Source organism: Macaca mulatta, chromosome 2 (genome assembly GCF_049350105.2).
Source record: "Macaca mulatta isolate MMU2019108-1 chromosome 2, T2T-MMU8v2.0, whole genome shotgun sequence".
Lineage (NCBI taxonomy): Eukaryota > Metazoa > Chordata > Mammalia > Primates > Cercopithecidae > Macaca > Macaca mulatta.
The window spans coordinates 181,987,554-182,010,347 of NC_133407.1; the positions used below are offsets into that span (position 1 = coordinate 181,987,554).

At 39.6% G+C, this 22,794-nt stretch overlaps 1 protein-coding gene and 1 pseudogene across 20 annotated transcripts in view; one reads left to right on the forward strand and one right to left on the reverse strand.

Annotated features, from left to right (window-relative positions):
• Window positions 1-1,355: 1,355 nt before the first annotated feature.
• Window positions 1,356-21,072, reverse strand: PCNP (PEST proteolytic signal containing nuclear protein). Of its 5 annotated transcripts, XM_077993991.1 has the most exons (6): window positions 20,965-21,072; window positions 17,982-18,105; window positions 15,810-15,972; window positions 10,361-10,435; window positions 5,587-5,642; window positions 1,356-3,177 (listed from the first exon to the last, which is right to left on the reverse strand). In XM_077993991.1, the coding sequence occupies exons 1-6, from the start codon at window positions 21,026-21,028 to the stop codon at window positions 3,051-3,053; spliced, it is 609 nt and encodes a 202-aa protein (XP_077850117.1). In that variant the 5' UTR covers window positions 21,029-21,072; the 3' UTR covers window positions 1,356-3,050. The 5 variants fall into 5 exon arrangements, with proteins under 5 accessions (XP_077850117.1, XP_001097421.3, XP_077850118.1 ...); XM_001097421.5 differs by lacking the exon at window positions 17,982-18,105 and having other exon boundaries at window positions 15,810-16,024; XM_077993992.1 differs by lacking the exon at window positions 5,587-5,642.
• A 101-nt stretch (window positions 21,073-21,173) lies between these two features.
• The window catches only part of LOC106996647 (spermidine synthase pseudogene), a 41,741-nt pseudogene continuing 40,120 nt past the window's right edge, over window positions 21,174-22,794 (forward strand). For 11 of the 15 annotated variants that reach the window (XR_013414421.1, XR_013414419.1, XR_013414422.1 and 8 more), the window contains exons 1-2: window positions 21,174-21,369; window positions 21,652-21,698. The product of XR_013414421.1 is annotated as a spermidine synthase pseudogene, transcript variant X3 (transcript). Of the gene's footprint in view, window positions 21,370-21,651; window positions 21,759-22,582; window positions 22,761-22,794 lie in introns of all 15 variants that reach the window. The other 4 variants (XR_013414424.1, XR_013414423.1, XR_013414444.1 and 1 more) reach the window with 2 other exon arrangements.

Below are 22,794 nucleotides of genomic sequence, written 5' to 3' on the forward strand. Positions count from 1 at the left end.
GTAATAATGAAATTATGACAGGCAGGTTAAATGTATAATCATTCTCCTTTCTTAACTAATTTAACATGCATCGTATAAAATATGTATATAATGTATAGGTGAGCCAATAATACACAGAATGTAATGTGTAATATAATAACTACACAAAGACGTTAGTGACAGCAAAGCTATATTGGGCTAAGGAAATGGTAATGGTAAAGTAATAATTATATATTGTTGGGGTTATATCATTAATAGATATGTTTAATAGTAATACTACAGGTCGAGTGCAGTGACTCATGCCTATAATCCCAGCACTTTTGGAGACTGAGGTGGGTGGATCACCTAAGGTCCAGGGTTTGAGACCAGCCTGGCCAATATGGTGAAACCCTATCTCTACTAAAAATACAAAAATTAGCCAGGTGTGGTGGTGGGTGCCTGTTACTTAGCCTCAGTTACACGAGAGGCTAAGGCAGAATTGCTGCCTTAGCATAATTGTTGAAGCAATTCTTGAACCCAGGAGGCAGAGGTTGTAGAGAATGAAGATTGCACCAATGCACCCCAGTCTGGGTGACAGAGTGAAACTCTGTCTCAAAGTAATAATAATAATAATAATACAAAAGTGAGGAAAAGGGAATAGAGCTATAGGAAAAATAACCTTTCTATATATAAACAATTAAATATAAATCTGCTAAAAAAGTACAGATCTGCTAAAAAAGTATAAATCTGACACTGATTTTGATCAGAAGGTTGCATGTTCATCTTATGTTGGGGTTAAAAAAAATTATGGTAGACCAAGCCGGGCGCGGTAGCTCACACCTGTAATCCCAGCACTTTGGGAGTCTGAGGCAGGTGGATCACAAGGTCAGGAGTTCGAGGCTAGTCTGACCAATATCGTGAAACCCTGTCTCTACTAGAAGTACAAAAATTAGCCGGTAGCATGCGCCTGTAGTCCCAGCTGCTTGGGAGGCTGAGACATGATAATTGGTTGAACCCAGGAGGCAGAGGTTACAGTGAGCCGAGATCGTGCCACTGCACTGCACTGCAGCCTGGGCAACAGAGCGAGACTCAGCTTCAAAAAAAAAAAGAACTTTCTAATATTTAGTGATTGTCAAAGAAAAGCTTTGGCAAGATTATCTAAAGCACAGGACAGACAATCCTTTGGCACTGGAGGAGGATTAAGTCTTCTTCAGTCTGAGATTCTGTAATGCTATAGAACTCGGTGCTGAGCTAGGTAGACACCAGTAATTCAGAATTTTAAATCCCCCATTACTTTGGTCAACAATACAAACAAGAGCAACACTTGACATTTGTCTCAACTTTAAAAACAAAAACCAGTAAGCAACAATTAAATGGAATAGAAAGTAAACACACTATTGAGTTTGACAAATTTATTGGTACTTTAGTAAAGACATTCATCTCAGTCATTTCTCTCTCCCAGCTTGACCTTAGGTTAATATTTCATTTGGGTCAAGAAAATAATACGTAGGAGAGGTATGTTATTTTAACAAACAGGAAAATGGACAAAAAATGGATAGTTTGCCTACATTAAAGTAAGTTAAATTCATGTATCTTGATATAATTAAATCATGTAAGAACTAAGAGTTCTATATACATTTCCATCGTTTTACTTGGGCTTATTCTAAACTTAAATGCTAGTGAACAAAACGTTAGGAATATACACAGGCTGCTTCTCTGGAGTTATTACCAACTAAAAGACCTCAGCAAGCAGTTACCACCAATAAAACAATCTGAAGCTGCCTCCAAATATAATATTGTAGGAGTTTTCAAGGAAATTTGTATACTGTATGCTTCTTTTGTCTGTGACTATGCTTTTAAAGATGTGTTTAACTGTCACATTTAAAAAAAAGTTCATATACAATACAAAAATACAAAACAAACACCCTACAATACACAAATCTAACAAAGTACATGTGGTGAGATTCCAAAAAATGTTTGAAGATGCATTTTCTTTCCTTCAATTTCAGTAATCTAAAATGTGCTTTTTCAGAGGCCATTGGTCAATATGTACGTATTTAACATAAACCATACAATTTTACTAGTAAGAAAGCTGATAGTTAAGTTCAATTCAAATTGGAGTTCACAAGTTAGTAATTTAAATCCTTAGACAAGGCTACAGAAAGTGCATCTTCTTGTTTTCCATCTTCATACAATGTTGTTTTTTTTTTTGGTGTTTATACCTTTTAAAAACTAAAAACAGCCAAATATTTAAGCAATATGTACATTTAAATTTTTGGTGGTGGTTTGTGTTTTAAAAGAAACAGCTTCCTTATGATTTGCCTCAAGTTCTGGTGGAAATGCTTACAGGACCTAGCTAATAAACAAAAAACAGGAGAAGCACATTCAAAATACTGATTTACTTTGGTAGCAAATGGTTTTTCTTTGAAGACTAATGAAGATAGACAAGACCCATTAAGGTGAAGTGGGCTATTTCAAATATTCAACAGTTTACATTAAAAAAAAAAATTCTTTTAAGAGCTAAGCATCTGTATCCACTGATAGCAATGCAATATCTAGTTTATGATGACTTGAAACAAAACAAATGCCCATAAGGAAAAAAGCTGTATTTTATCTAAATTTACTTTCAGTGAATAGTTCAGTAACATCTTCCTCCCAATACAATACTCCCTCTCTCTATAAGGCTGTTCCTGGGAGCCAGACAAGTTTAGGTAATAAGGGAGTTAAGAGAGTAACTGCTTGCAGTTTTAAATAGACAATAACTTTTTGCTTCCCTCTTAATGTGCTAATAGTTGTGTCTAAAAAAATATGCAATTCTTAAAAAGGTACCATTTCTGATTTCTTTATTATCTGTAACCTTTGGAAACTAATCACATGAAACTACAAAATTAGCAAATGTCTTGAAATCTGTATATAAAACATAAATTACCTCTAATTTCAAACTCTCATTTATTAGTGTACCACTCAATCTTTTAAAAAAATGAAAAAGAAAAAAAAAGCGGCTCCAAAGATAGTCTTATACCATTCTTTAAAAAAGGAAACTGTTCCTTTTAACTTTACACCCACCCCACACCCCAATTTCAAAACATCATTTAATTGTCTTGGTCATGGACATTTCCAAGATGAGATTTTATATTTCGCTCCCACAGCTTCTGGTTATCAGAAAACCCATGTTTTCCTTTATTGAAGGAGTTTGGTCCAGCTGATGTTGGTGTATCCCTGTGTTAAAAGAAAGAAAATTTATTTAAAATGCTATATAAAGCCTTTCAGGTTATGATTTTGATCCATTCAATACAGGTTTGTTTAGCACCTATTATAAACACAGACTGAACACTGGAAGCCCCTACAGAGCTTTTTAAAAATACACTTCACAGGCCAGGCACGATGCTGATGCCTGTAATCCCAGCAATTTGGGAGGCCGAGGCAGGCGGATCACCTGAGGTCAGGAGTTTGAGACCAGCCTGGCCAACATAGTGAAGCCCTGTCTCTACTAAAAACACAAAAATTAGCCAGGCTTGGTGGCACATGCCTGTAGTCCCAGCTACTTGGGACGCTAAGGCAGGACAACTGCTTGAACCTGGGAGGCAGAGGTGGCAGTGAGCCGAGATCACGCCACTGCACTCCAGCCTGGGCAACAGAGCAAGACTTCATCACAAACAAACAAACAAAAAAACAAACAAAAAAACACTTCACAGACACAGTTCTAGAATTTCAGATCCAGCAGGCCTAAACTGGGGGTGGGGATAAATCTGTAGTTTTAACAAACATTTAAGGTAATTCTGATACACAGCTAAGTGTGGCAACCACTACAGTTTTAAAAACTGTTGCCTCCCAGCCAGAGCAACATGGTGAGACCTTGTCTCTACAAAAAATTAAAAAATTAGTCAGGTATGGTGTTGTGCACCTGTGGTTCCAGCTGCTCAGGAGGCTGAGGTGGGAGGATTGCCTGAGCCCAGGAAGTCAAGGCTGCAGTGAGCTATGATCACACCACTGCACTCCAACCTGAGTGACAGAGCTAGATCCTATCTTAAAAAAACAAAACAAAACAAAAACCCACCAAAACCAAAACAAAACAAAAAAACAAATCTGTTGCCTATAACCTATTAATACCATAATGAAGTCAATGTGATAGCTGGCCACCAGCATTTGTAAAAAAATGAAATAGAAGAAAAACATGAAGATATATTATACATAGAAAGGTTCAGTGTCATTTTATGAACTTCTACTTCAATTATTTATGTTTAAATATATTAATATATGTGCTAGGTGTTTAGGCAAGACAACAATATCACATGTACTTCCAACTTTAAGCTCAGTATGAAAGGAAGGCATGCAGGTACCCAATGGGACTGACTCTACTTGAATCACATGATGAAAGTCTGAAAACTTATGCCTGTGTATAGATTTAGCACTTAGCATTATCATACTGGTAGTTAATTAGGAAAAGGAAAAAGATTTGGCACTCAGTTCTTTGTGGATTCATACATTTGGAAGAAATGGGGACACAGTATGGGGCTGATGTGGAATTAAAGTTTCTTACTAATCTCTAAGCTATCCACTAATGCACACAGACAGGAAACTGAACATCGTGTTAACTTAAAATTAATGTTATCTCCATGACAACAGCAACAATAGAGAAAATTAAAATACTTTCATTTGTCTTATTTTGGTATTTGGCATCTAAGTCATTAAAGAGAAAAAGAAATGTAAGATAAAGTGGTAGAAATGATATCATAAGTGAAGTGGCTGGGTATGGTGGCTCACACCTATATTCCCAACACTCTGGGAGGCTGAGGCAGGACTGCTTGAGGCCAGGAGTTTGAGACCAGCCTGGGCAATATAGCAAGATCCTGTCTCTACTTAAAAATTTTTTAAAAAAGTAAAGTGACTGAAAGCCATTTGTTTTGTACCAGGAAAAATTTTGAAATCAGAAACATTTCTCATAGCTATTTCTTATTTGAAAAAAAAGGCTGGGCGTGGTGGCTTACACCTATAATCCCAGCACTTTGGGAGGCTGAGGTGGGGAGATCACTTGAACTCTGGAGTTAAGAGACCAGCCTGGGCAACATAGTGAGACCCTGTCTCTACTAAAAATAAAAAAAATCAGCTGGGTGTGGTGGCATATGCCTGTGGTCCCAGCTACTTGAGAGGCTGAGGTGGGAGGGTCGTTTGAGCGTGGGAGATTGAGGCTGCAGTGAGCTGTGATTGTGCCACAGCATTCCAGCCTGGGCAACAGAGTAAGACCCAGTCAAGAAGTAGTCTTAAATTATTGTTATGTCTTATGATACTCATTTTCTCTAACTGTGAGACTAAATAAGATCAGTATAGTTCACAGAATAATTACAGTTATCTTTCTTCATGAGGCTTGATCCATGTCTTACTCATCTTCAAAATCCTAATTAATCATCTGGTACACAGAAAATGCTTTTAAAAACTATTCTGCCCAAATGCACAAGAAAAGCCTCAACACTCCTTTAAGTTAGTGCTTGCCAAAAAACGAAAACAATTCAAAAAATATAAACAACAACAAAAAAGAAAAGTCTGAACTCTAAGAAATCATGTGTAAGTTATTTTTGTTCTTAATTCACCTTTGTAACTTTCTGTAATATTTATGAAAAATTATAATACCTTCCAATATTCTTCATCCTCATCTTTGCTTCTGGAGGCATTTCCTCTGGTTCACTCTAAAGAAAAAAGTAAGTAAACCACGATAACTGCATACAAACTTATTAAATTCCTGATTACTAATATGCTAAATTTTATATCTAAGTCTTTTAGCATTTTCACCACTGTAAATTTCGATAAAAGGAGAAAATTAGTGAGTTATTTACCTTAACTACATTTAAAAAATAAATGCCTGTCTTCTAGGGTGCTGATTTTGCATAAAGAAAAAAAACTGCTGAAAAAACAAACATTCTAGAACTAAAACCATTTAGCTACTAAATGCTACACACCGTGTTAAATGTTTTTATATGTCCTATCCCTTAAAAATCCTAACATAATCGCATGAGGGAGGTATGATTATCATCATTCATATTATGCAGGTGAGGTAACAAAGTTAACTCGCTCAAGGAAACAAAGAGAATGAATAGCAAAAGAGTTTGACACCAAAGCAAAGGTTCTTAACCACTTTAATGTACTGCTCCTCAAAAATATCTATTACAATAAAGACATCTTGAAAGCTCATTCCTGGCTGGGTGCGGTAGCTCACACTTGTAATCCTAGCACTTTGGAAGGCAGAGGTGCGTGGATCACCTGAGGTCAGGAGTTCAAGACCAGCCTGGCCAACATGGTGAAACCCCGTCTCTACTAAAAATACAAAAAAATAGCCAGGTGTGGTGGTGCATGCCTGTAATCCTAGCTACTCAGGAGGCTGAGGCAGGAGAATTGCTTGAATCCGGCAGGCAAAGGTTGCAGTGAGCCGAGATCATGACACTGCACTCCAGCCTGGGTGACAAGAGCGAAACTCTGTCTCAGAAAAAAAAAAGAGAAAAAGAGAGCTCATTCCTTACTTTTTCTATACTTATAGTTGTTGAAAATTGTGGGGAAAGTTCCTTTCAAACGTAAATTTTCACGTATAAATGCTGCTGCTTAGCTAACTGCTACTTTTTAAAAGGGTGTTGATCCAGCTTAAAGGGGCTTCTACTGGTTAAATCTGTGACAATCTGAGCATAATAACCTATTGAATAAAGTAAGATTCCATGAGTATACACTTAAATAAATAAAATTTAAGCGTGATAAGAAGCTCTTCCTTACAGTAATAGACAGTTAATAGATGCAGAAAGGGTGACAGAATCAGAAAAATCATCATTTGGCAAATCTTATAATTCTGGTGAGAATTATCAACAGATGTTAACACTAGTGAGTAAACGTCCTCAATCATATTATTTTCACATATTCTCAAAGCCTATCCCCACAAAATAAATTTCAATTACAAAAGGTAGAATAGTAATTTGACAGTGAAGAAATCTGGCAGGCAGCACTTTAACCAAATGATCGAAGTTAACAATGTTAGTGATGGGGTATGTTGGCCGCATGTACTCCCTGATATGATGCACTGATAACTTGGCATCACTTCTGTGGTATTTGTGCCTAAAGTAAGAAACATGAAACTAATCATGAGGAAACATCAGACAAATCCAAATTGAGGGGGTTTATATAAAATAACTGGCCTGTACTCTTCAAAAATGTTAACACCATGAAATACATATAAAGACTCAAGAATTTGTCCAAATTAGACTACACATATGTAACAACTGGAAAAATATTTTAAAATTTCAAAATTAACTAATTAAGTGGCTATCCTCTTTGTTCAGTATATTTCAAACTCAAATATATATCTAAGGTTACTTAATTATGATCTCCAAAAAAAAAAGGAAGATTTCAGATACATGTGTTTTTTAAATCTACGAGACAGTTTATCCTTTATTACTGTTATAGCAGAAAGAATGTTGTCTAAATGCATCCGAAATTTATTTAAAAGCAGGGAAAGCAGTAGGGTATGATGCAAAGAACAAGAAACCAGAAGACCTAAAAGACAACATGTGTGTGCACTGGCATGTGCTCATGCATACTTGATTTCTCCATTTTCATTTTTTTTGGAGATGAAGTCCTGCTCTGTTGCCCAGGCTGGAGTGCAGTGGTGTGATCTTGCCTCACTGCAACCTCCACCCGCTGGGTTCAACCGATTCTCCTGCCTCAGCCTCCCGAGTAGCTGGGATTACAGGCTCATGCCACCACGCCCAGCTAATTTTTTGTATTTTTAGTAGAGACAGGGTTTCACCATGTTAGCCAGATGGTCTTCATCTCCTGACTTCGTGATCCACCTGCCTCAGCCTCCCAAAGTACTGGGATTACAGGCATGAGCCACCACGTCCGGTCAATTTCTCCATTTTCAAAATATGAATAAATATATCACACAACTCACAAATTAAGGGTAAAATAATGTGAAAAGATATCCAAATTGTTAGGCATTCGAAGTAAGCCACTGTTGTAATGTAGGTGCTTACAATTTCCAACCTCTGCACTTTTGTACGTATTCCCTGCATCCTGTATCATTCTTCCCTCCTACAATCTGTACATATCTGAATGGGTTGAATCAAATGGTACCTAATTTCTTAAGATTGTTAGAGATGCCAAGAACTTTAAATATTATTTAAGTCAGTGCTTCTCAAACTTAATTCAGTTCTTCTAATTGCCAGTCTAGTGGTCTTTCACATGCTGCTGCATCTAGTATCTGGCCTTTACTCCTTTTCTCAATTTCCACAGTATCATTTATTCAGGTACTTTCGATTTTTATCTTGTACTGTTTTACATTTAAGTCTGCCCTACTAGGCTGAGTTCCTAGGGGAATGTTTCTGATTTATCTTTATAACATCACAGTGGCTAACATACAGAAAGCACTCAAATGGAGAGAATAAGTGAAAGTCCGAGAGAGAATACACTGATGACTATAGTAATTTTCTGCTTATTGATTTGGGCTCCAATCATTCCATAATTATCCTTGCTCAAAATTCTTCTACAAAACTCTCCAGTTCAGTCAAATGCAGCTACTCAGTGTTTACTACTTGTGACTTGAAAATTGACAGCCTGGCTTACAAAAGTATTTCTTTTCTTTTTTTTTTTTTTTGAGATGGAGTTTTGCTCTTATTGCCCAGGCTGGGGTAAAATGGCGCGATCTTGGCTCACCGCAACCTCTGCCTCCCAGGTTCAAGCAATTCTCCTGCCTCAGCCTCCTGAGTAGCTGGGATTACAGGTATGTACCACCATGCCCGACTAATTTTATATTTTTAGTAGAGACAGGGTTTCTCTATGTTGAGGCTGGTCTCGAACTCTTGACCTCAGGTGATCTGCCCGTCTCAGCCTCCCAAAGTGCTGGGATTACAGGCGTGAGACACCGCACCCGGCCACAAAAGTATTTCTTGATTCACTAAAACCCTGCCTAATGTTTTAGTATCTACTTCATATATATTCTTCCCAAATCACTCCAGTCCTCTGAATATATAAAGTCTCATCCACATAGAACATATGGCTGTGTGGTGGCTCACACCTATAATCCCAGCATGTTGGGAGGCCAAGGCTGAGGATCACTTGAGCCCAGGAGTTTGAGACCAGCCTGGGCAATATGGTGAAACTCTACAAAAAACACAAAAATTAGCTGACCATGGTGGGGCATGCCTATGGTCCAGCTACTTGGAGGGCTGAGGTGGGAGGATCACTTGAGCCTGGGAAGTCAAGGCTACAGTGAGCTGTGATTATGCTACTGCTCTCCGGCCTAGGCAACAAAGCGAGACTCTCTCTCTCTCTCTCTCTCTCTCTCTCTCTCTCTCACACACACACACACACACACACACACACACACACACACGAATATACGCCCACATATGCTTTTGGGAACAACTACTGATGTATCCTGAAACACTTAATTGTTACGCAATGATGTCACATCATGAGTGGGGGTTAAGTTTTAATGTCACAGTCTAACACAAAAACATGTCAGAATTACGCTTGAAACTTCCTAACATCAGTCAGAATTACGCTTGTCATTCATAACATGGGAAGGTAGCGACATTGTGAGGGGCATGAGGAAACTGGGACTAAGAGACAGTCAGATAAGCATCTCATGCTCATTCTGGACCACATGCTTTTTGAGTAGAACTTCTGGCAGAATCACCTGCACTATTTAATTGTTATCCCTCCTAGGGATATGGGAAGTGAGCACAATAGCTGACTTTTTTTTTTCCCTGAGACAGAGTCTTGCTCTGTTGCCCAGGCTTAAGTGCAGTGGCGCGATCTTGGCTCACTGCAACCTCCGTCTCCTGGGTTCAAGCGATTCTCCTGCCTCAGCCTCCCGAGTAGCTGGGATTACAGGTGCTTGCCAGCATGCCTGGCTAATTTTTGTATTTTTAGTAGAGATGGGGTTTCACCATATTGGCCAGACTGGTCTTCAACTCCTGGCATCAAGTGATCCACTGGCCTCAGCCTCCCAAAGTGCTAGGATTACAGGCATGAGATACCACGCCCAGCCAACAGTTGGCTTTTTAAAGTTGAATGCATGCATAATGTATCATTACTGAAGACCCCAGCTATAAAAATTATTAAGGCAACAGTATTGAATTTTTTTTTTTTGGATCCTACATACTTCCTAGCACAAATTACTCATAATAAACATTTGTTGATTTCATCCTTAAGCTTCTTGCCCCCAAAGTCAACAATATTCTAAAATAATCCTACAACCAAAAAAATGCAAAAACAGAACATCCAGTTTTTATGGATGTCACACACACACAAAAAAACTATTATAAAGAAAATTCATTAATACTATTAAAACCTATAATTTGCCACTAATACCTTCCTTAAATAACTGGTTAAAGTAAAAAAACAAAACTGGATATCAACTTACATCTTCATCTTCATTAAAAGCTGCTGCTACTGAAAGAGTTTTTGGAGCAAGAGTTGGAACAGTTTCTTTAGGCTTCTGAAGAAGAAACATATTAAAAAGAATATCATGTAAGTAACATTTATACAAGCTTGTTTAATGATATGAATAATTTATCTTGAAAAATTTAACTTTATATTTCCATAGAAATTTGTATAGTAATGAACCCAATACTTTGGACAAATCCATTCTCTCTTTTCAAAAATGTGGATTATCAGTAGGTATGTTTTACTTTACTAACTTGTGGTGTTCATTTGTTGCCCTCCTACAAAATATTTTCTAGTTAGGATCTACAATATCACTTACCTAAGGGGTACTTGGTATAGGCAAGAAAAAATGATTAGTAATACCTTCCCATAGTAATGTTAAATACAATGTGCCTTGAAAGCATAAAAGGAATCACGAATCATCTTTCTGTACTAGCCAGGTTTCTGCTCCTAGGCCTATAAACATAATTAATACAAACCATCTCTTCACACTATGTTTTCTGTTTTTGTTTTTGAGACAAAGTCTTGCTCCGTTGCCAAGGCTGGAGTGCAGTGGCACAATCTTGGCTCACTGCAGCCTGTGCCTCCTGGGTTCAAACGATTCTCATGCCTCAGCCTCCTGAATAGCTGGGATTTACAGGTGTGTGCCACCATGCCCAGCGAATTTATTTTGTATATTTAGTAGAGATGAGGTTTCATGTTGGCCAGGCTGGTCTTGAACTCCTGACCTCAAGTGATCTACCCGCCTCAGCCTCCCAAGGTGCTCTCTACTAAAAATACAAAAAAACAGCCAGGTGTGGTGGTGAGCGCCTGTAATCCCAGTTACTTGGAAGGCTGAGGCAGGAGAATCGCTTGAACTCAGGAGGCAGAGGTTGCAGTGAGGTAAGAGCACACCACTGCATTCCAGCCTGGGTGACGGTGTGAGACTGTCTCAAAAAAAAAAAAAAAAAAAAAAAAGAAATTAAAAAATAAAAACACCCTTTCCTTGGCTTCTGTAACACTGCTTTTTATTGGTTATTCTCCTAATTTTCCCACCTTTTGTTCTGTCTCTCTCCCTTTCCTGCTGCTCCCCATTTAGAAGATATAGATACCCAGGCGGGCACAGTGGCTCACGACTGCAATCTCAACACTCTGGGAAGCTGAGGCAGGAGGGCTGCTTGAGACCAGGAGTTCCAGGTCTGCCTGCTCAACACAGCAAGTCCCTTACCTCTAAAAAAAAAATTTTTTTTAAATTAGCAGACAACCAGAATTTTGAATTGTCAGTGATCTTTCCTTCTCTGGTCAATTTCATTCATTCCTAGTTTTAACTACCAAATCCTATGTCTACCCCTAAACGGGTTATCATCTGCCTACTGGGCAGCTCCACTTAGGAGCTCCCCTAGGTACTTTAGTTTCACAGTGTTCGAAAGTACTCAAATCAGAAAATCTTTTCCTCAACTTGTAAGGTCCTATTGATTAGACATCTATTAAGTAAACTTAATTCTCCCTCTGCCTTTTCAATCATGCCATCACACTACCAACTTAAGGTCCTTAGCATTTACCTGCCGGGACTACTGTCAGAAATACATCTCCTGGCCAGGCACAGAGGCTCATGTTTGTAATCCCAGCACTTTGGGAGGCCTAGGCAAGTGGATCACTTGAGGTCAGGAGTTCAAGATCAGCCTGGCCAACAAGGCGAAACCCTCTCTCTACTAAAAATACACACACACACACATACACACACACACGCTGGATATGGTGGTGATGCACGCCTGTAGATCACACCTTTGCACTCCAGCCTGGGTGACAGAGTGAGACTCTGTCTCAAAAAAACAAAAAACAAAACAAAAAACAAAAAACATCTCCTGACGCTTCTTTCTTTTTTGAGACAAGGTCTTACTCTGTCATCCAGGATGGAGTGCAGTGGTGCAGTCTTGTCTCATTGCAGCCTTGACCTCCCTGGGTCAAGTGATCCTCCCACCTCAGCCTCTCAAGGAGATGGGACTATAGGTGCACCCTGCCAAGCCTGGCTCATTTCTTATTTTTGAGACACAGTCTTGCTCTGTCACCGAGACTGAAGTGAAATGGGATGATCTCAGCTCACTACAACCTCCACCTCCTGGGTTCAAGCAATTCTCCTGCCTCAGCCTCCCAAGTAAGTGGGATTACAGGTGTGTGCCACCACGCCTGGCTAATTTTTTGTATTTTTAGGTAGAGATGGGGTTTTGCTATGCTGGCCAGGCTGGTCTCGAGCTCCCAGCTTCAAGAGATCCACCAACTTGGCCTCCCAAAGTGCTGGGATTAGAGGCCTGAGCCACCGCGCCCAGCCTTGTTTATTTTTTGTAGAGAAGAGATCTCACTATGTTGCCCAGCCTGGTCTCAAACTACTGAGCTTAATCAATCCTGCCTCAGCCTCCCAAAGTGCTGTAATTATAGGCGTGAGCCACTGCACCTGGCCCCCCACTTTCTGCATCCTCTTCCTACCAACCATCTATATGGCACCACAGTGATGCTTCTGGGATGCAAATCTGTTTAAGTCTTGAGACTCATTATGGAATAAAAGTTCTTAAATTCGGTCTCATGGTCTAATTTTGGGGGCTGTTTACCCATTTCCCCACCAAACCCTGTCCAAATACTAATGATTTTCTCAATGTACTGTAACCGCCTTTGCATGAAATGCCCTTGTGCTCCTGCCTACATTTAAGTCCAACTCAAAGATCACTTCATCAGTAAAATCTTCTCTGACCTGCTGAAACAAAATTAACCATCCTTTCTTTTATATCACACACATTTTTAAAAAATAGGTGTTTTCTTTTTAAGGAATACAACATGTTCAGTTGTATGCATAGTAACTCTAGAAACACCCTTAATTTTTAAAGATGTCATGTATTTAACGTTGTGGACACAAATAAGCATTTGTTGGTGGATTAACTATCCTCATATAATCAATCCAGCACTTTCAATTATTTTTTAATATTCTACACTTCACCCCCCCCAATAAGACTGTGTTTACACTGTAGTTTATCTTATTTTATTTTTGAGACAGTCTCACTCTGTCCCTAGGCTGGAGTGCAGTGGCGCGATCTCGGCTCACTGCACCTCTGCCTCCCAGGTTCAAGCGATTCTCTTGCCTCAGCCTCCCGAGTAGCTGGGACTACAGGAGCATGCAACCACATCCAGCTAACTTTTGTATTTTCAGTAGAGATGGGGTTTCACCATGTTGGCCAAGATGCTCTTGATCTCTTGACTTTGTGATCCACCCACCTTGGCCTCCCAAAGTGCTGGGAATACAGACGTGAGCCACCACGCCCAGTCTTGCAGTTTATTTTATAAAAACAGATTTGTTTTCCAAAACTAAAAAGTTTTACTGAGTAGTTTTTTCAAAATATAACCCTCCCACCCCAAATTATCAGAAATTACTAATCATGTCAATTATTTATAGAGTAGGCCGGGCACGGTGGCTCACACCTGTAATTCCAGCACTTTGGGAGGCTGAGGTGGGCAGAGCACCTGAGGTCGGGAGTTCGAGACCAGCCTGACCAGCATGGAGAAGCCCCGTCTCTACTGAAAATACAAAATTAGCAGGACGTGGTGGTGCATGCCTGTAAACCCAGCTACTCGGGAGACTGAGGCAGGAGAATCATTTGAATCCCGGAGTCAGAGATTGTGGTGAGCTGAGATCGCACCACCGCACTCCAGTCCGGGCAATGGGAGTGAAACTGTCTTAAAAAAATAAAAAAGAGAAAGACGGGCCCAGCTCGGTGTCTCATGCCCATAATTCCAGCACTCTTGGAAGCCGAGGCGGGCGGATCACCTGAGGTCAGGAGTTTGAAACCAGCCTGGCCAACGTGGTGAAATCCTCTCTCTACTAAAAATACAAAAATTAGCCAGACGTGGTGGCGCGCACCTATGGTCCCAGCTACTCAGGAGCCTGAGGTACACGAATCGCCTGAACCCAGGAGGCAGAAGTTGCAGCGAGCTGAGATTGCGCCACTGCACTCCAGCCTGAGTGACAGAGTAAGACACTCCATCTCCAAAAAAATAAATAAATAAAATAAAATAAAAATAAATTAAAAAAAAGAAAGTAGGGATTTAGATTTAGGGACTATGTTCATGCACAGTAAAATCTATTCTCAAGGGGACATCTATAGTAGAAGTACAGCTGAGAATATATATTTAATATACTGCCTATCAAAAAACATTAAATATTTATGCAGTTAGGTCTATACAAGTTTTATAACTACATATTAAACAAAAAGAATCAGCTGAAATACAGAAATAGAGTAATGAAGTAAGGATGTTATAAGCTCAATGTTTTTTGTTCAGACTGAATTTTTAAAAAAATAGAAATAGAAAAAGGGAAAACAGAGCAGAGTGAGGGTGGGGATTCTAAGTAATAATAGCTTTGCAAAATGAGAATAGCCCAAATATACGGACTGCTCCAGACCATATTTTTAAGATCTTTGAATAAACATCTAATGTAGAATAAAGTTATGCACATCTGGCAATTGAGCATTAACTTTTACAGCACAGATACAAATAACCAACTCAAAGGCAATTTTAGGATTTTTCTCCTCATACAAGAATGTAACCATTTTCCAAAGCCAACAGCAATACACTATTTAAGTCACTTCCTTTTCCCTTAAATAAGAGATCTATTTGGTTGAAGGTTATGAAATTTTCATACTATAGGTCAGAAACAAATATCTACAACTTTATATGCTTCAAATTAATATTTCAAACACTTCCAGAGGTTCCATGGTTAATAAGTATTAATCTAAGGCTTACATCTTAAAACAAAGGATCAAATATTGACCTGTAAAAGACTACCCATTTGTAGTTCCAAAGTAAGATAATTACGTAGATCTTTTACCAAGCAATACCTTACTAATATTAATCTTTTAAGATATAAATAACTGATTTCTCAGTATTATTTTTAATACTACAGGCACTGAAAGATAACAAAATAAACTTTGGAAAATCTTTCTGAAAATATTTTTCAGAGGATTTGCTCAACTTAGAAAAAAGATTTTTATTTTTATTTTTTGTAGGGATAGATCTCGCCATGTTGCCCAGACTGGTCTGAAACTCCTGGGCTCAAATGATCCTCCCACTTTGGCCTCCCAAAGTTTTCAGATTACAGGTATGAGCCACTGTGCCCAGCCAACTTAGAAAAATTCTAAGTTTATTATTTTATAAATCATATTCCCTATAATAGTTGTTCCTTCTAATAGTCCAAATCTTTGTTTCTTACCAGCTTTATTGAGATAAAATTCATTCAGACCCTTCTTAAACAGGGCGCTGATCATCTAAGTTCATAGGTCAAAGATTAGTTCTCAAACAATGTACCTTTTCACCCTTAATTTACCAGAACCTAGTAAATGTCACATTTCCAAAGCAAATCCTTAAGATCCATTACAAACATCATATATGAAATAACAACTCACACTTGATCCAAGTTTGATGGATATGGCTGATGCTTTCTTTGTCGTCTGACTACCTATGGCAAATCCAAACTTGGAGATCTTTGTAGGCTTTGTTGGGAGGTCGGCAGCTTCTTCTTCAGCTGATCGCTTCTCAGCGCTGCGACTGGAACTTTCCCCTCCATTACTGGAAGAAACAGTCTTAGTTTTCACAGGTTTTTCTGCTTCTTCTTCAGGTCCTGGTGAAGTCGAAACAACTTACCAAGATGAGCTATTTTTACTTAGCAGATTGATGGGAGCAGCAACCTCAAAAAGCATCGTTATAAGGAAGATACCTCTGCAGTTGTCACCTACTGACCCACCAGTCTCTTCCACTGTTTGTTAGAGTATACAGCAGGAACTGAGAGTGTGTGGCAGCAGAAGAGGCTCCCATGAATTAACTAGCATCAAATACAGAGCAATTTAAAATTATAAACACAGAGTTCACAAAAAGTAAAGACCCTTCAACTAAACACTACAATTTGCACAATAATCTGGTTATCTGTGGAATTTTGCTTTTTAGAAATCAGATCTATCTAACATCTTTTACACTTAGTAGTTTGTGAGCAATCAGTCACATGGTAAAAGAATATACTTGGATAACAAATTATAATATTCTTCAGTAATGCAGTAATAATCATACAAAGTACCTAGTTATAAACAGGCCCATTATTACCCAAATGACAATGTTAATACAGCCTAGTTATTTTCTTGAGTGATATGTTCCTCATGTAAATTTCACACAATCTTAGGAGTTGAAAAGGAACTTCAAGGTCACTCCCTCTTGAGAATTTTAATTCTACTCTGACAATTTGGTTATTACCTGTTTTAAGCTACCCATAAGAACTATTTAAAAAAAAAATCTTACTTTGGTTTATATCTTAGATTTTTTCATGAAAAATGAGTTAATCATAATTTCAAACAGTAGAAAGCATACATATGTAGGTTTGGAAGGCAAAATGTCTTGCTAATTTTGCTTCTGTTTGTATGAAGTCAATGATGAAATTAGTTCACATTCTGACTTTCTTGGGTCTGTTATGTAAGACTAAGAAAATATCAGGCGATAAGACAGAAGAAGGCTGGCTGATCATTAAAAATTTTATTTTCTTTCCCCAGTTTGCCCATTCACCATGTAGGATGTATTCTGCTACACTGGATCAAGAGCTTATTTATGGAGAAAAAGAAGATGCTCCAAAAGGTGGCCTTGATAACAGTTAAGAAAGCAGGACACAGAGCTAGAATGGGGAGAAAAAAAGTCAAACACAAATAGACTGACAAGCAAAGGATTAAAGATCAGAGGCTACAGATCTAGATCTATATAGTTTTGGACTAATGGGGTCTCTAGATTAATAAGAACTTTGAACAAAACATTTGATTCTGTTTAGATGAAAAATAAAAGAAACTCTTTATTCTCTTTGGACAAGGAGTAAAAGTTGTAAAGTCAGTATAGGGGAGGGAAATTAAGCAGGATTATGTTTTGGGATTTCCCTAAGAGACAAAGATAGCACTGAAATGGTTGCTTGAGGTGCCATTCTCTTATTTATATATAAAATCACAAAAGCACCTGAAAAATTAAAGAATCAAGATTGCTATTCAACAGCTGAAAAATGGAACTCAATTTACAAAGCACAGAATATCTTTGAAAAAGAGTATGATGCAGTTTTGTCAGAGTCTCAGTTTATAACTAAAAGCACTTATGCTAATTTTATTCTGTATTCTATTTGTAGTTCTAATAAAGTATGACATTTCATAGTGAAACCCAAACAATAACTACTTTCCTGTGACTGACACACAGTTAAAATAAAAATCTCTTTGGCTCTACACATTGGAACAGAGAAACATACAAAAAACCTGCTGGCTTTATATGTAGAAACAATCTATACACCAAAGAATGACTAAATACACAATCAGTTTTTTTAAAAATGAGAAAATCACTTATCAATTTAGAACATAAAACATGGATAAAATAGCAAATCACTAGATTCTTTACTAAGGAATATTTTAATAAAAGGAATTTTATCTAATTTGTATTGAGCAAATAAAACATATAATTAATATGAAATAAAATTACACATGGTACTAGCATTTTTTTTTTCATTGACTAATTGGAGAGGGGTGAGCCTTAGAGCACAAAGGTACGTTACTTTGAAAAATTACCTAGTAAGCTGGGCACAGTGGCTCATGTCTGTAATCCCAGCACTTTGGGAGGCTGAGGCGGGTGGATCACCTGAGGTCAGGAGTTTGAGACCAGCCTGGGCAACGTGGCAAAACCCCGTCTCTACTAAATATACAAATTAAGATGGGCAAGGTGGTGAGCGCCTGTAATCCCAGCTACTCGGGCGGCTGAGGCAGGAGAATCGCTTGAATCCAGGAGGCAGAGGTTGCAGTGAGCTGAGATCACACCACTACACTCCAGCCTGGGCGACAGAGCGTGACTTCATCTCAAAAAAAAAAAAAAAAAGGAAAGAGAGAAAAAATTACCTAATAAGCAAGTTTAAGTCCATAAGGGTACCCTTCATCATCCATTTGTATTCTAGTTGCTTCCTTTTTTGAAAGAAGGGCAGAGCTACCTCTCTAGTATGCACAGAGGTGTGCAGCCTAAATGAGAAGGTGTTCAAGACCCTACTAGTGTCTGGCATAATAAATGTCAATTTCATTCACGCAGTTCTTGGTATAACCAAAAAAGCTTGAGATGGCCATGATTATGTATGACTAGCTCTTCTTCAACATTATTTCTAACGTTATTTCTCCTAACATTTTTTCAGAGAGCTACACAGATATAACCAAAGAGCAGAGAAAAAAAACTACCAAAGTTTTACCCTATTCTTTAAAGCAGGGAGTTCAAATAAGTAGCTTCTCTCACAGACATAAATTAATGTTGGCCAGGCGCGGTGGCTCACACCTGTAATCCCAGCACTTCGGGAGGCCGAGGCAGGCGGATCACGAGGTCAAGAGATTGAAACCATCCTGGCCAACATGGTGAAACCCCATCTCTACTAAAAATACAAAAATTAGCTGGGCGTGGTGGCACGGGCCTGTAGCCCCAGCTACTTGGGAGGCTGAGGCAGGAGAATCACTTGAACTGGGAGGTGGAGTTTGCAGTGAGCCGAGGTTGCGCCACCGCACTCCAGTCTGACAACAGAGCAAGACTCCATCTCAAAAAAAAATAAAAAATAAAAAATAAAATTAATGGAAACTACTCATAAAAAAATACTTATACTTCCAACTCAGTAGACTGCTCAACAGGAATTACAATTCAGAACATTCTCTAGTTAAGCCCCTAAGACAAACTTGACAGTGTTTTCAAAAAAGTGACTGCCACAAAATTACCAATTTAGCAATATCCACGGTATGACATATTTTAATTATGACTCCTCTGCACAATTTCATTAAAAATATCTGACATTCAAAAATGGCTTAAATGTAACAGCACTACTTTCTTGTAACGACAAGGAGACAAATTATATAGAAGTTAAGGGATATTACTTACTCTAAGTTACCACGAAAAAGACCATAATAATTTTTCTGATACCAATTAGCAAAGTAATTTTATACTATTTCTCCCCACATGCTAAAATGGAAACATCAGTATTCGTACTGTAGAACTAATAACCCTCAACTAAAAGAATGGCAGATAAATTATACAGTGGATTTATGATGACATTCAAGGTACATTTTGACAGCACATTAAACACATCTGCTACCCTCGGTCAAGACAGTTTACGAGATGGCCTTAAAGTCAACACATGATTCTTTAGACTTTTCCTCAAACTACTTCTAAATTTTTTTGCTTTTCCTCAAACTGCTTTTAAATTTTTTATGTAATTTTATCCCACAATTTCCAAGGCAATTTTTTTGGGAAAAAAATTCACTAGTGAGAAAGCAGTAGATAGTTTAAATTGTTCTTTCATAAGGTATTTTACTAGTCAAAAAAAAAAAAAAAAAAAAAGCAGGGGGTGGGGAGGCGAGAGAGATGGAGTTTCAGCTTAACAGAACCGTACGTGTTTTTTTAAGAAGGAAATCCTGGGTACAAAGTAATTAACATTACACTTAATCTTTTCAATAATTTTTGTTCCCAAGGCAATTCACATGAAACATGTTAGTAGGTCTACTAGTGGCCTTCATATGCTATTAATCGTTTCTATTTTCTCATATTAAATAATTTCCGGAATGATAACTGAGGTGGTCAGAATAGAGAACAATGTTTAAAATACTCTAAAAACATTTTAAACAGCTCGCACGTGTTAAGTCACTTGTCTTGTTACGTGCAAAGAGGGAGGGAGAGATTACATGTTTCTTTTCCTTAACGCACAAGACCCGAATTTAGGGAGTGGAATGGACAGAATAAGGATAGCTGTAACCTGAGTTTAACATTGTAACAAAATACAGGAAGAGTCACGCTAGACTATTTAGTTGCCTAAGTATCTGGCAAGCGGTCAGCTGGCAACAGCCTAAGGGAAATACTTCAAAGAAAGGCAAGCAAACCTTAGCCCTAGACCCCACAGCTTAAACCAGAGGGCAGGCAAAGGCATTCCTCTTCCCCTCCATCACCTCGGCCCACCCTGTCACAGGGTCAGTATTAAACTTGGAACTAAAGGAAAGAGAGCAGGCCGGAGTTGTCCACCTCCTCAGTGAAAAGAGAGCAGCAAGCGTAATTAACTCCTGCGTGGAACTGAGAGGCCGGCACCGTCAGAGACTCGGCCTGCGGCCAGTTCCCGCGGCAACTACTCGGTGGCTTGCACTGTGTGTATGTTTTGTCTCATGAGCGTCTCCGGTGTGTGTGTTTTGTGTGATATGCGTCTCCGGTGTGGCGGTAGCGGCTCCTGCACCGCCGCTCCTGGTCCCACCCCGAGTTCGGTCTCCCTTTCTGGCGCCCATCTCCCTTCTCCTCGAAATCAGGGCCTCCGCTGGGGCCAGGAGGTGACGACCAGTGGCCACCTCTCCCCCGGCAAGGAGGCGATGTGGGCCAGGAGCCCAGCGGGCCGCACCGGGCGTGCCCGAGGCAGGTCTGGGCCCAGCACCTGGCCGGGTGAGGTCCAGGTCCGCCCATTCTCGCCCCACCCCACTCCCCCCACCCTGGGGAGCTCAAAGAAAGGCCCGGAGCATCCCACGCTGCCCGCGACGCTGGGGTTGTGTTCACCTCCGGCGGCTCCAGCTCGCTGCGACTTTTCAGGCTTCTCCTCTCCCGCCTTCCCGTCCGCCATTTTCCCCGCCGCGGCCTCCCTTGCAGCCACGCCAAGGACGTCACGACCCCGCCCAGCAACCATTGAGTTTTTGGGGCCAGCCGGCGTGGTGGCGGCCTAGAGCGGTCCCGAAGAATGAAAAGAGGCCCCCTTCGGAAACGGAAGTGGCTGTGATGTCATGGAGTAGCCGCCTCGGAAGGAAGAGCTGGGATGGTTGGGTGGTCTAAGTGGAGTGCTGGCTAGGGACTTTATATTAGAGGGTAGTGAGGTCTTCATGGTCCAGCGACACGTCCCGAGAAGTGAGGGGAAATGGAGCATCTCCCTGGAAACGCTGGGATCTTAGAAGGTTTCTGCATACCCAGGTGTGGTTGCAGCTGAGGCTGAGAGGGTCTTCTGTTCCGGCCTTGCTGGATAACGTATGCCTGCCAACTCTATGTAAACAAAAAGCCCGCATTCTTTTTCCCTATTTAAACGGGAAATCAGCGTTTATGTAGCGCCCCCTAGCTTCAGACGCCTTTCATACACTCGTTTAATCACCGCGATTGGCCAAATATAGAATTCTCTCAATTAGCTGTGAGAGTTGAGGCCAGAGAGAGTAATTTGTCCAAGTCAGGTAGCCAACTGTAAATCTACTTTTTCTACAGGGTGCTTCTACGAAGTTGAGAAACTACTGTGTCAAGTTCAGACTGCGGTAATTTTTGCTTTACTAAGAAATCTTTAGTGGATTCCTACAGTCTGCAGAATGAAGTCCGTGAGTTACATTAGGCCCTAGCCTACCTTTTCGGCTTCATCTTACCCCTTTCTCAGTATTTATCCAGCCCTCCTAGCAAAATGGGGTCTATTACTTGCTTAGGGAACTGGAATTTCTGGGTTTGCTCTACAATATATAGTTAGAGAAAGTCTTAGGAGTCAGAACTTGAATTTGAATCTGTTTTGCCCTTTCCTGCTTGAGTAACCTATAGACTTGCTTACTGCCTACAGACCTACCTTTTCTTCTCTATAAAAGAGAAATAATAATAGTGCCTCCTCAAAGAGTGGTAATAGGGCTCAAATGAGATCATTTTTGTATACCATTATTTGGTCACTTTATACTTCCCTCAATTTGTGTGTGTGTGTGTTTTTTTTTAATTTTTATTATTTATTTATTTATTTATTTATTTATTTATTTATTTATTTTGAGACGGAGTCTCACTCTGTGGCCCAGGCTGGAATGCAGTGGCCAGATCTCAGCTCACTGCAAACTCCGCCTCCCGGGTTTAGGCCATTCTCCTGCCTCAGCCTCCCGAGTAGCTGGGACTACAGGCGCCCGCCACCTCGCCCGGCTAGTTTTTTGTATTTTTTTAGTAGAGACGGGGTTTCACCGTGTTAGCCAGGATGGTCTCGATCTCCTGACCTCGTGATCCGCCCGTCTCCGCCTCCCAAAGTGCTGGGATTACAGGCTTGAGCCACCGCGCCTGGCGTGTGTGTTTTTAAACTGTTGTCTGTGAATGGCTCAAAAGTTCCTTGAAAACAGAGACCCAGTTTTTAAAAACTGTGCTGTGCGTTTCATATATGAAAAGTGTTCAATATTTGCAGATGGATTACACCTCGGGCTTCAAGTCCAGGGAGTGGAGAAAGAATGAAGAAAGTATCAAAATGTGTTTCCCATGACAGAAGCAGGGCAGTGTGGTGGTGATTTTGTGATCTAGGTTGAAGTCCCTGAGCCATCATTTATCATCATGTATGTAAAAGTAACCAGGAAACTATCTTACAGGTACTTAATTCATGTTTGTTTCATTTTCCTCGTG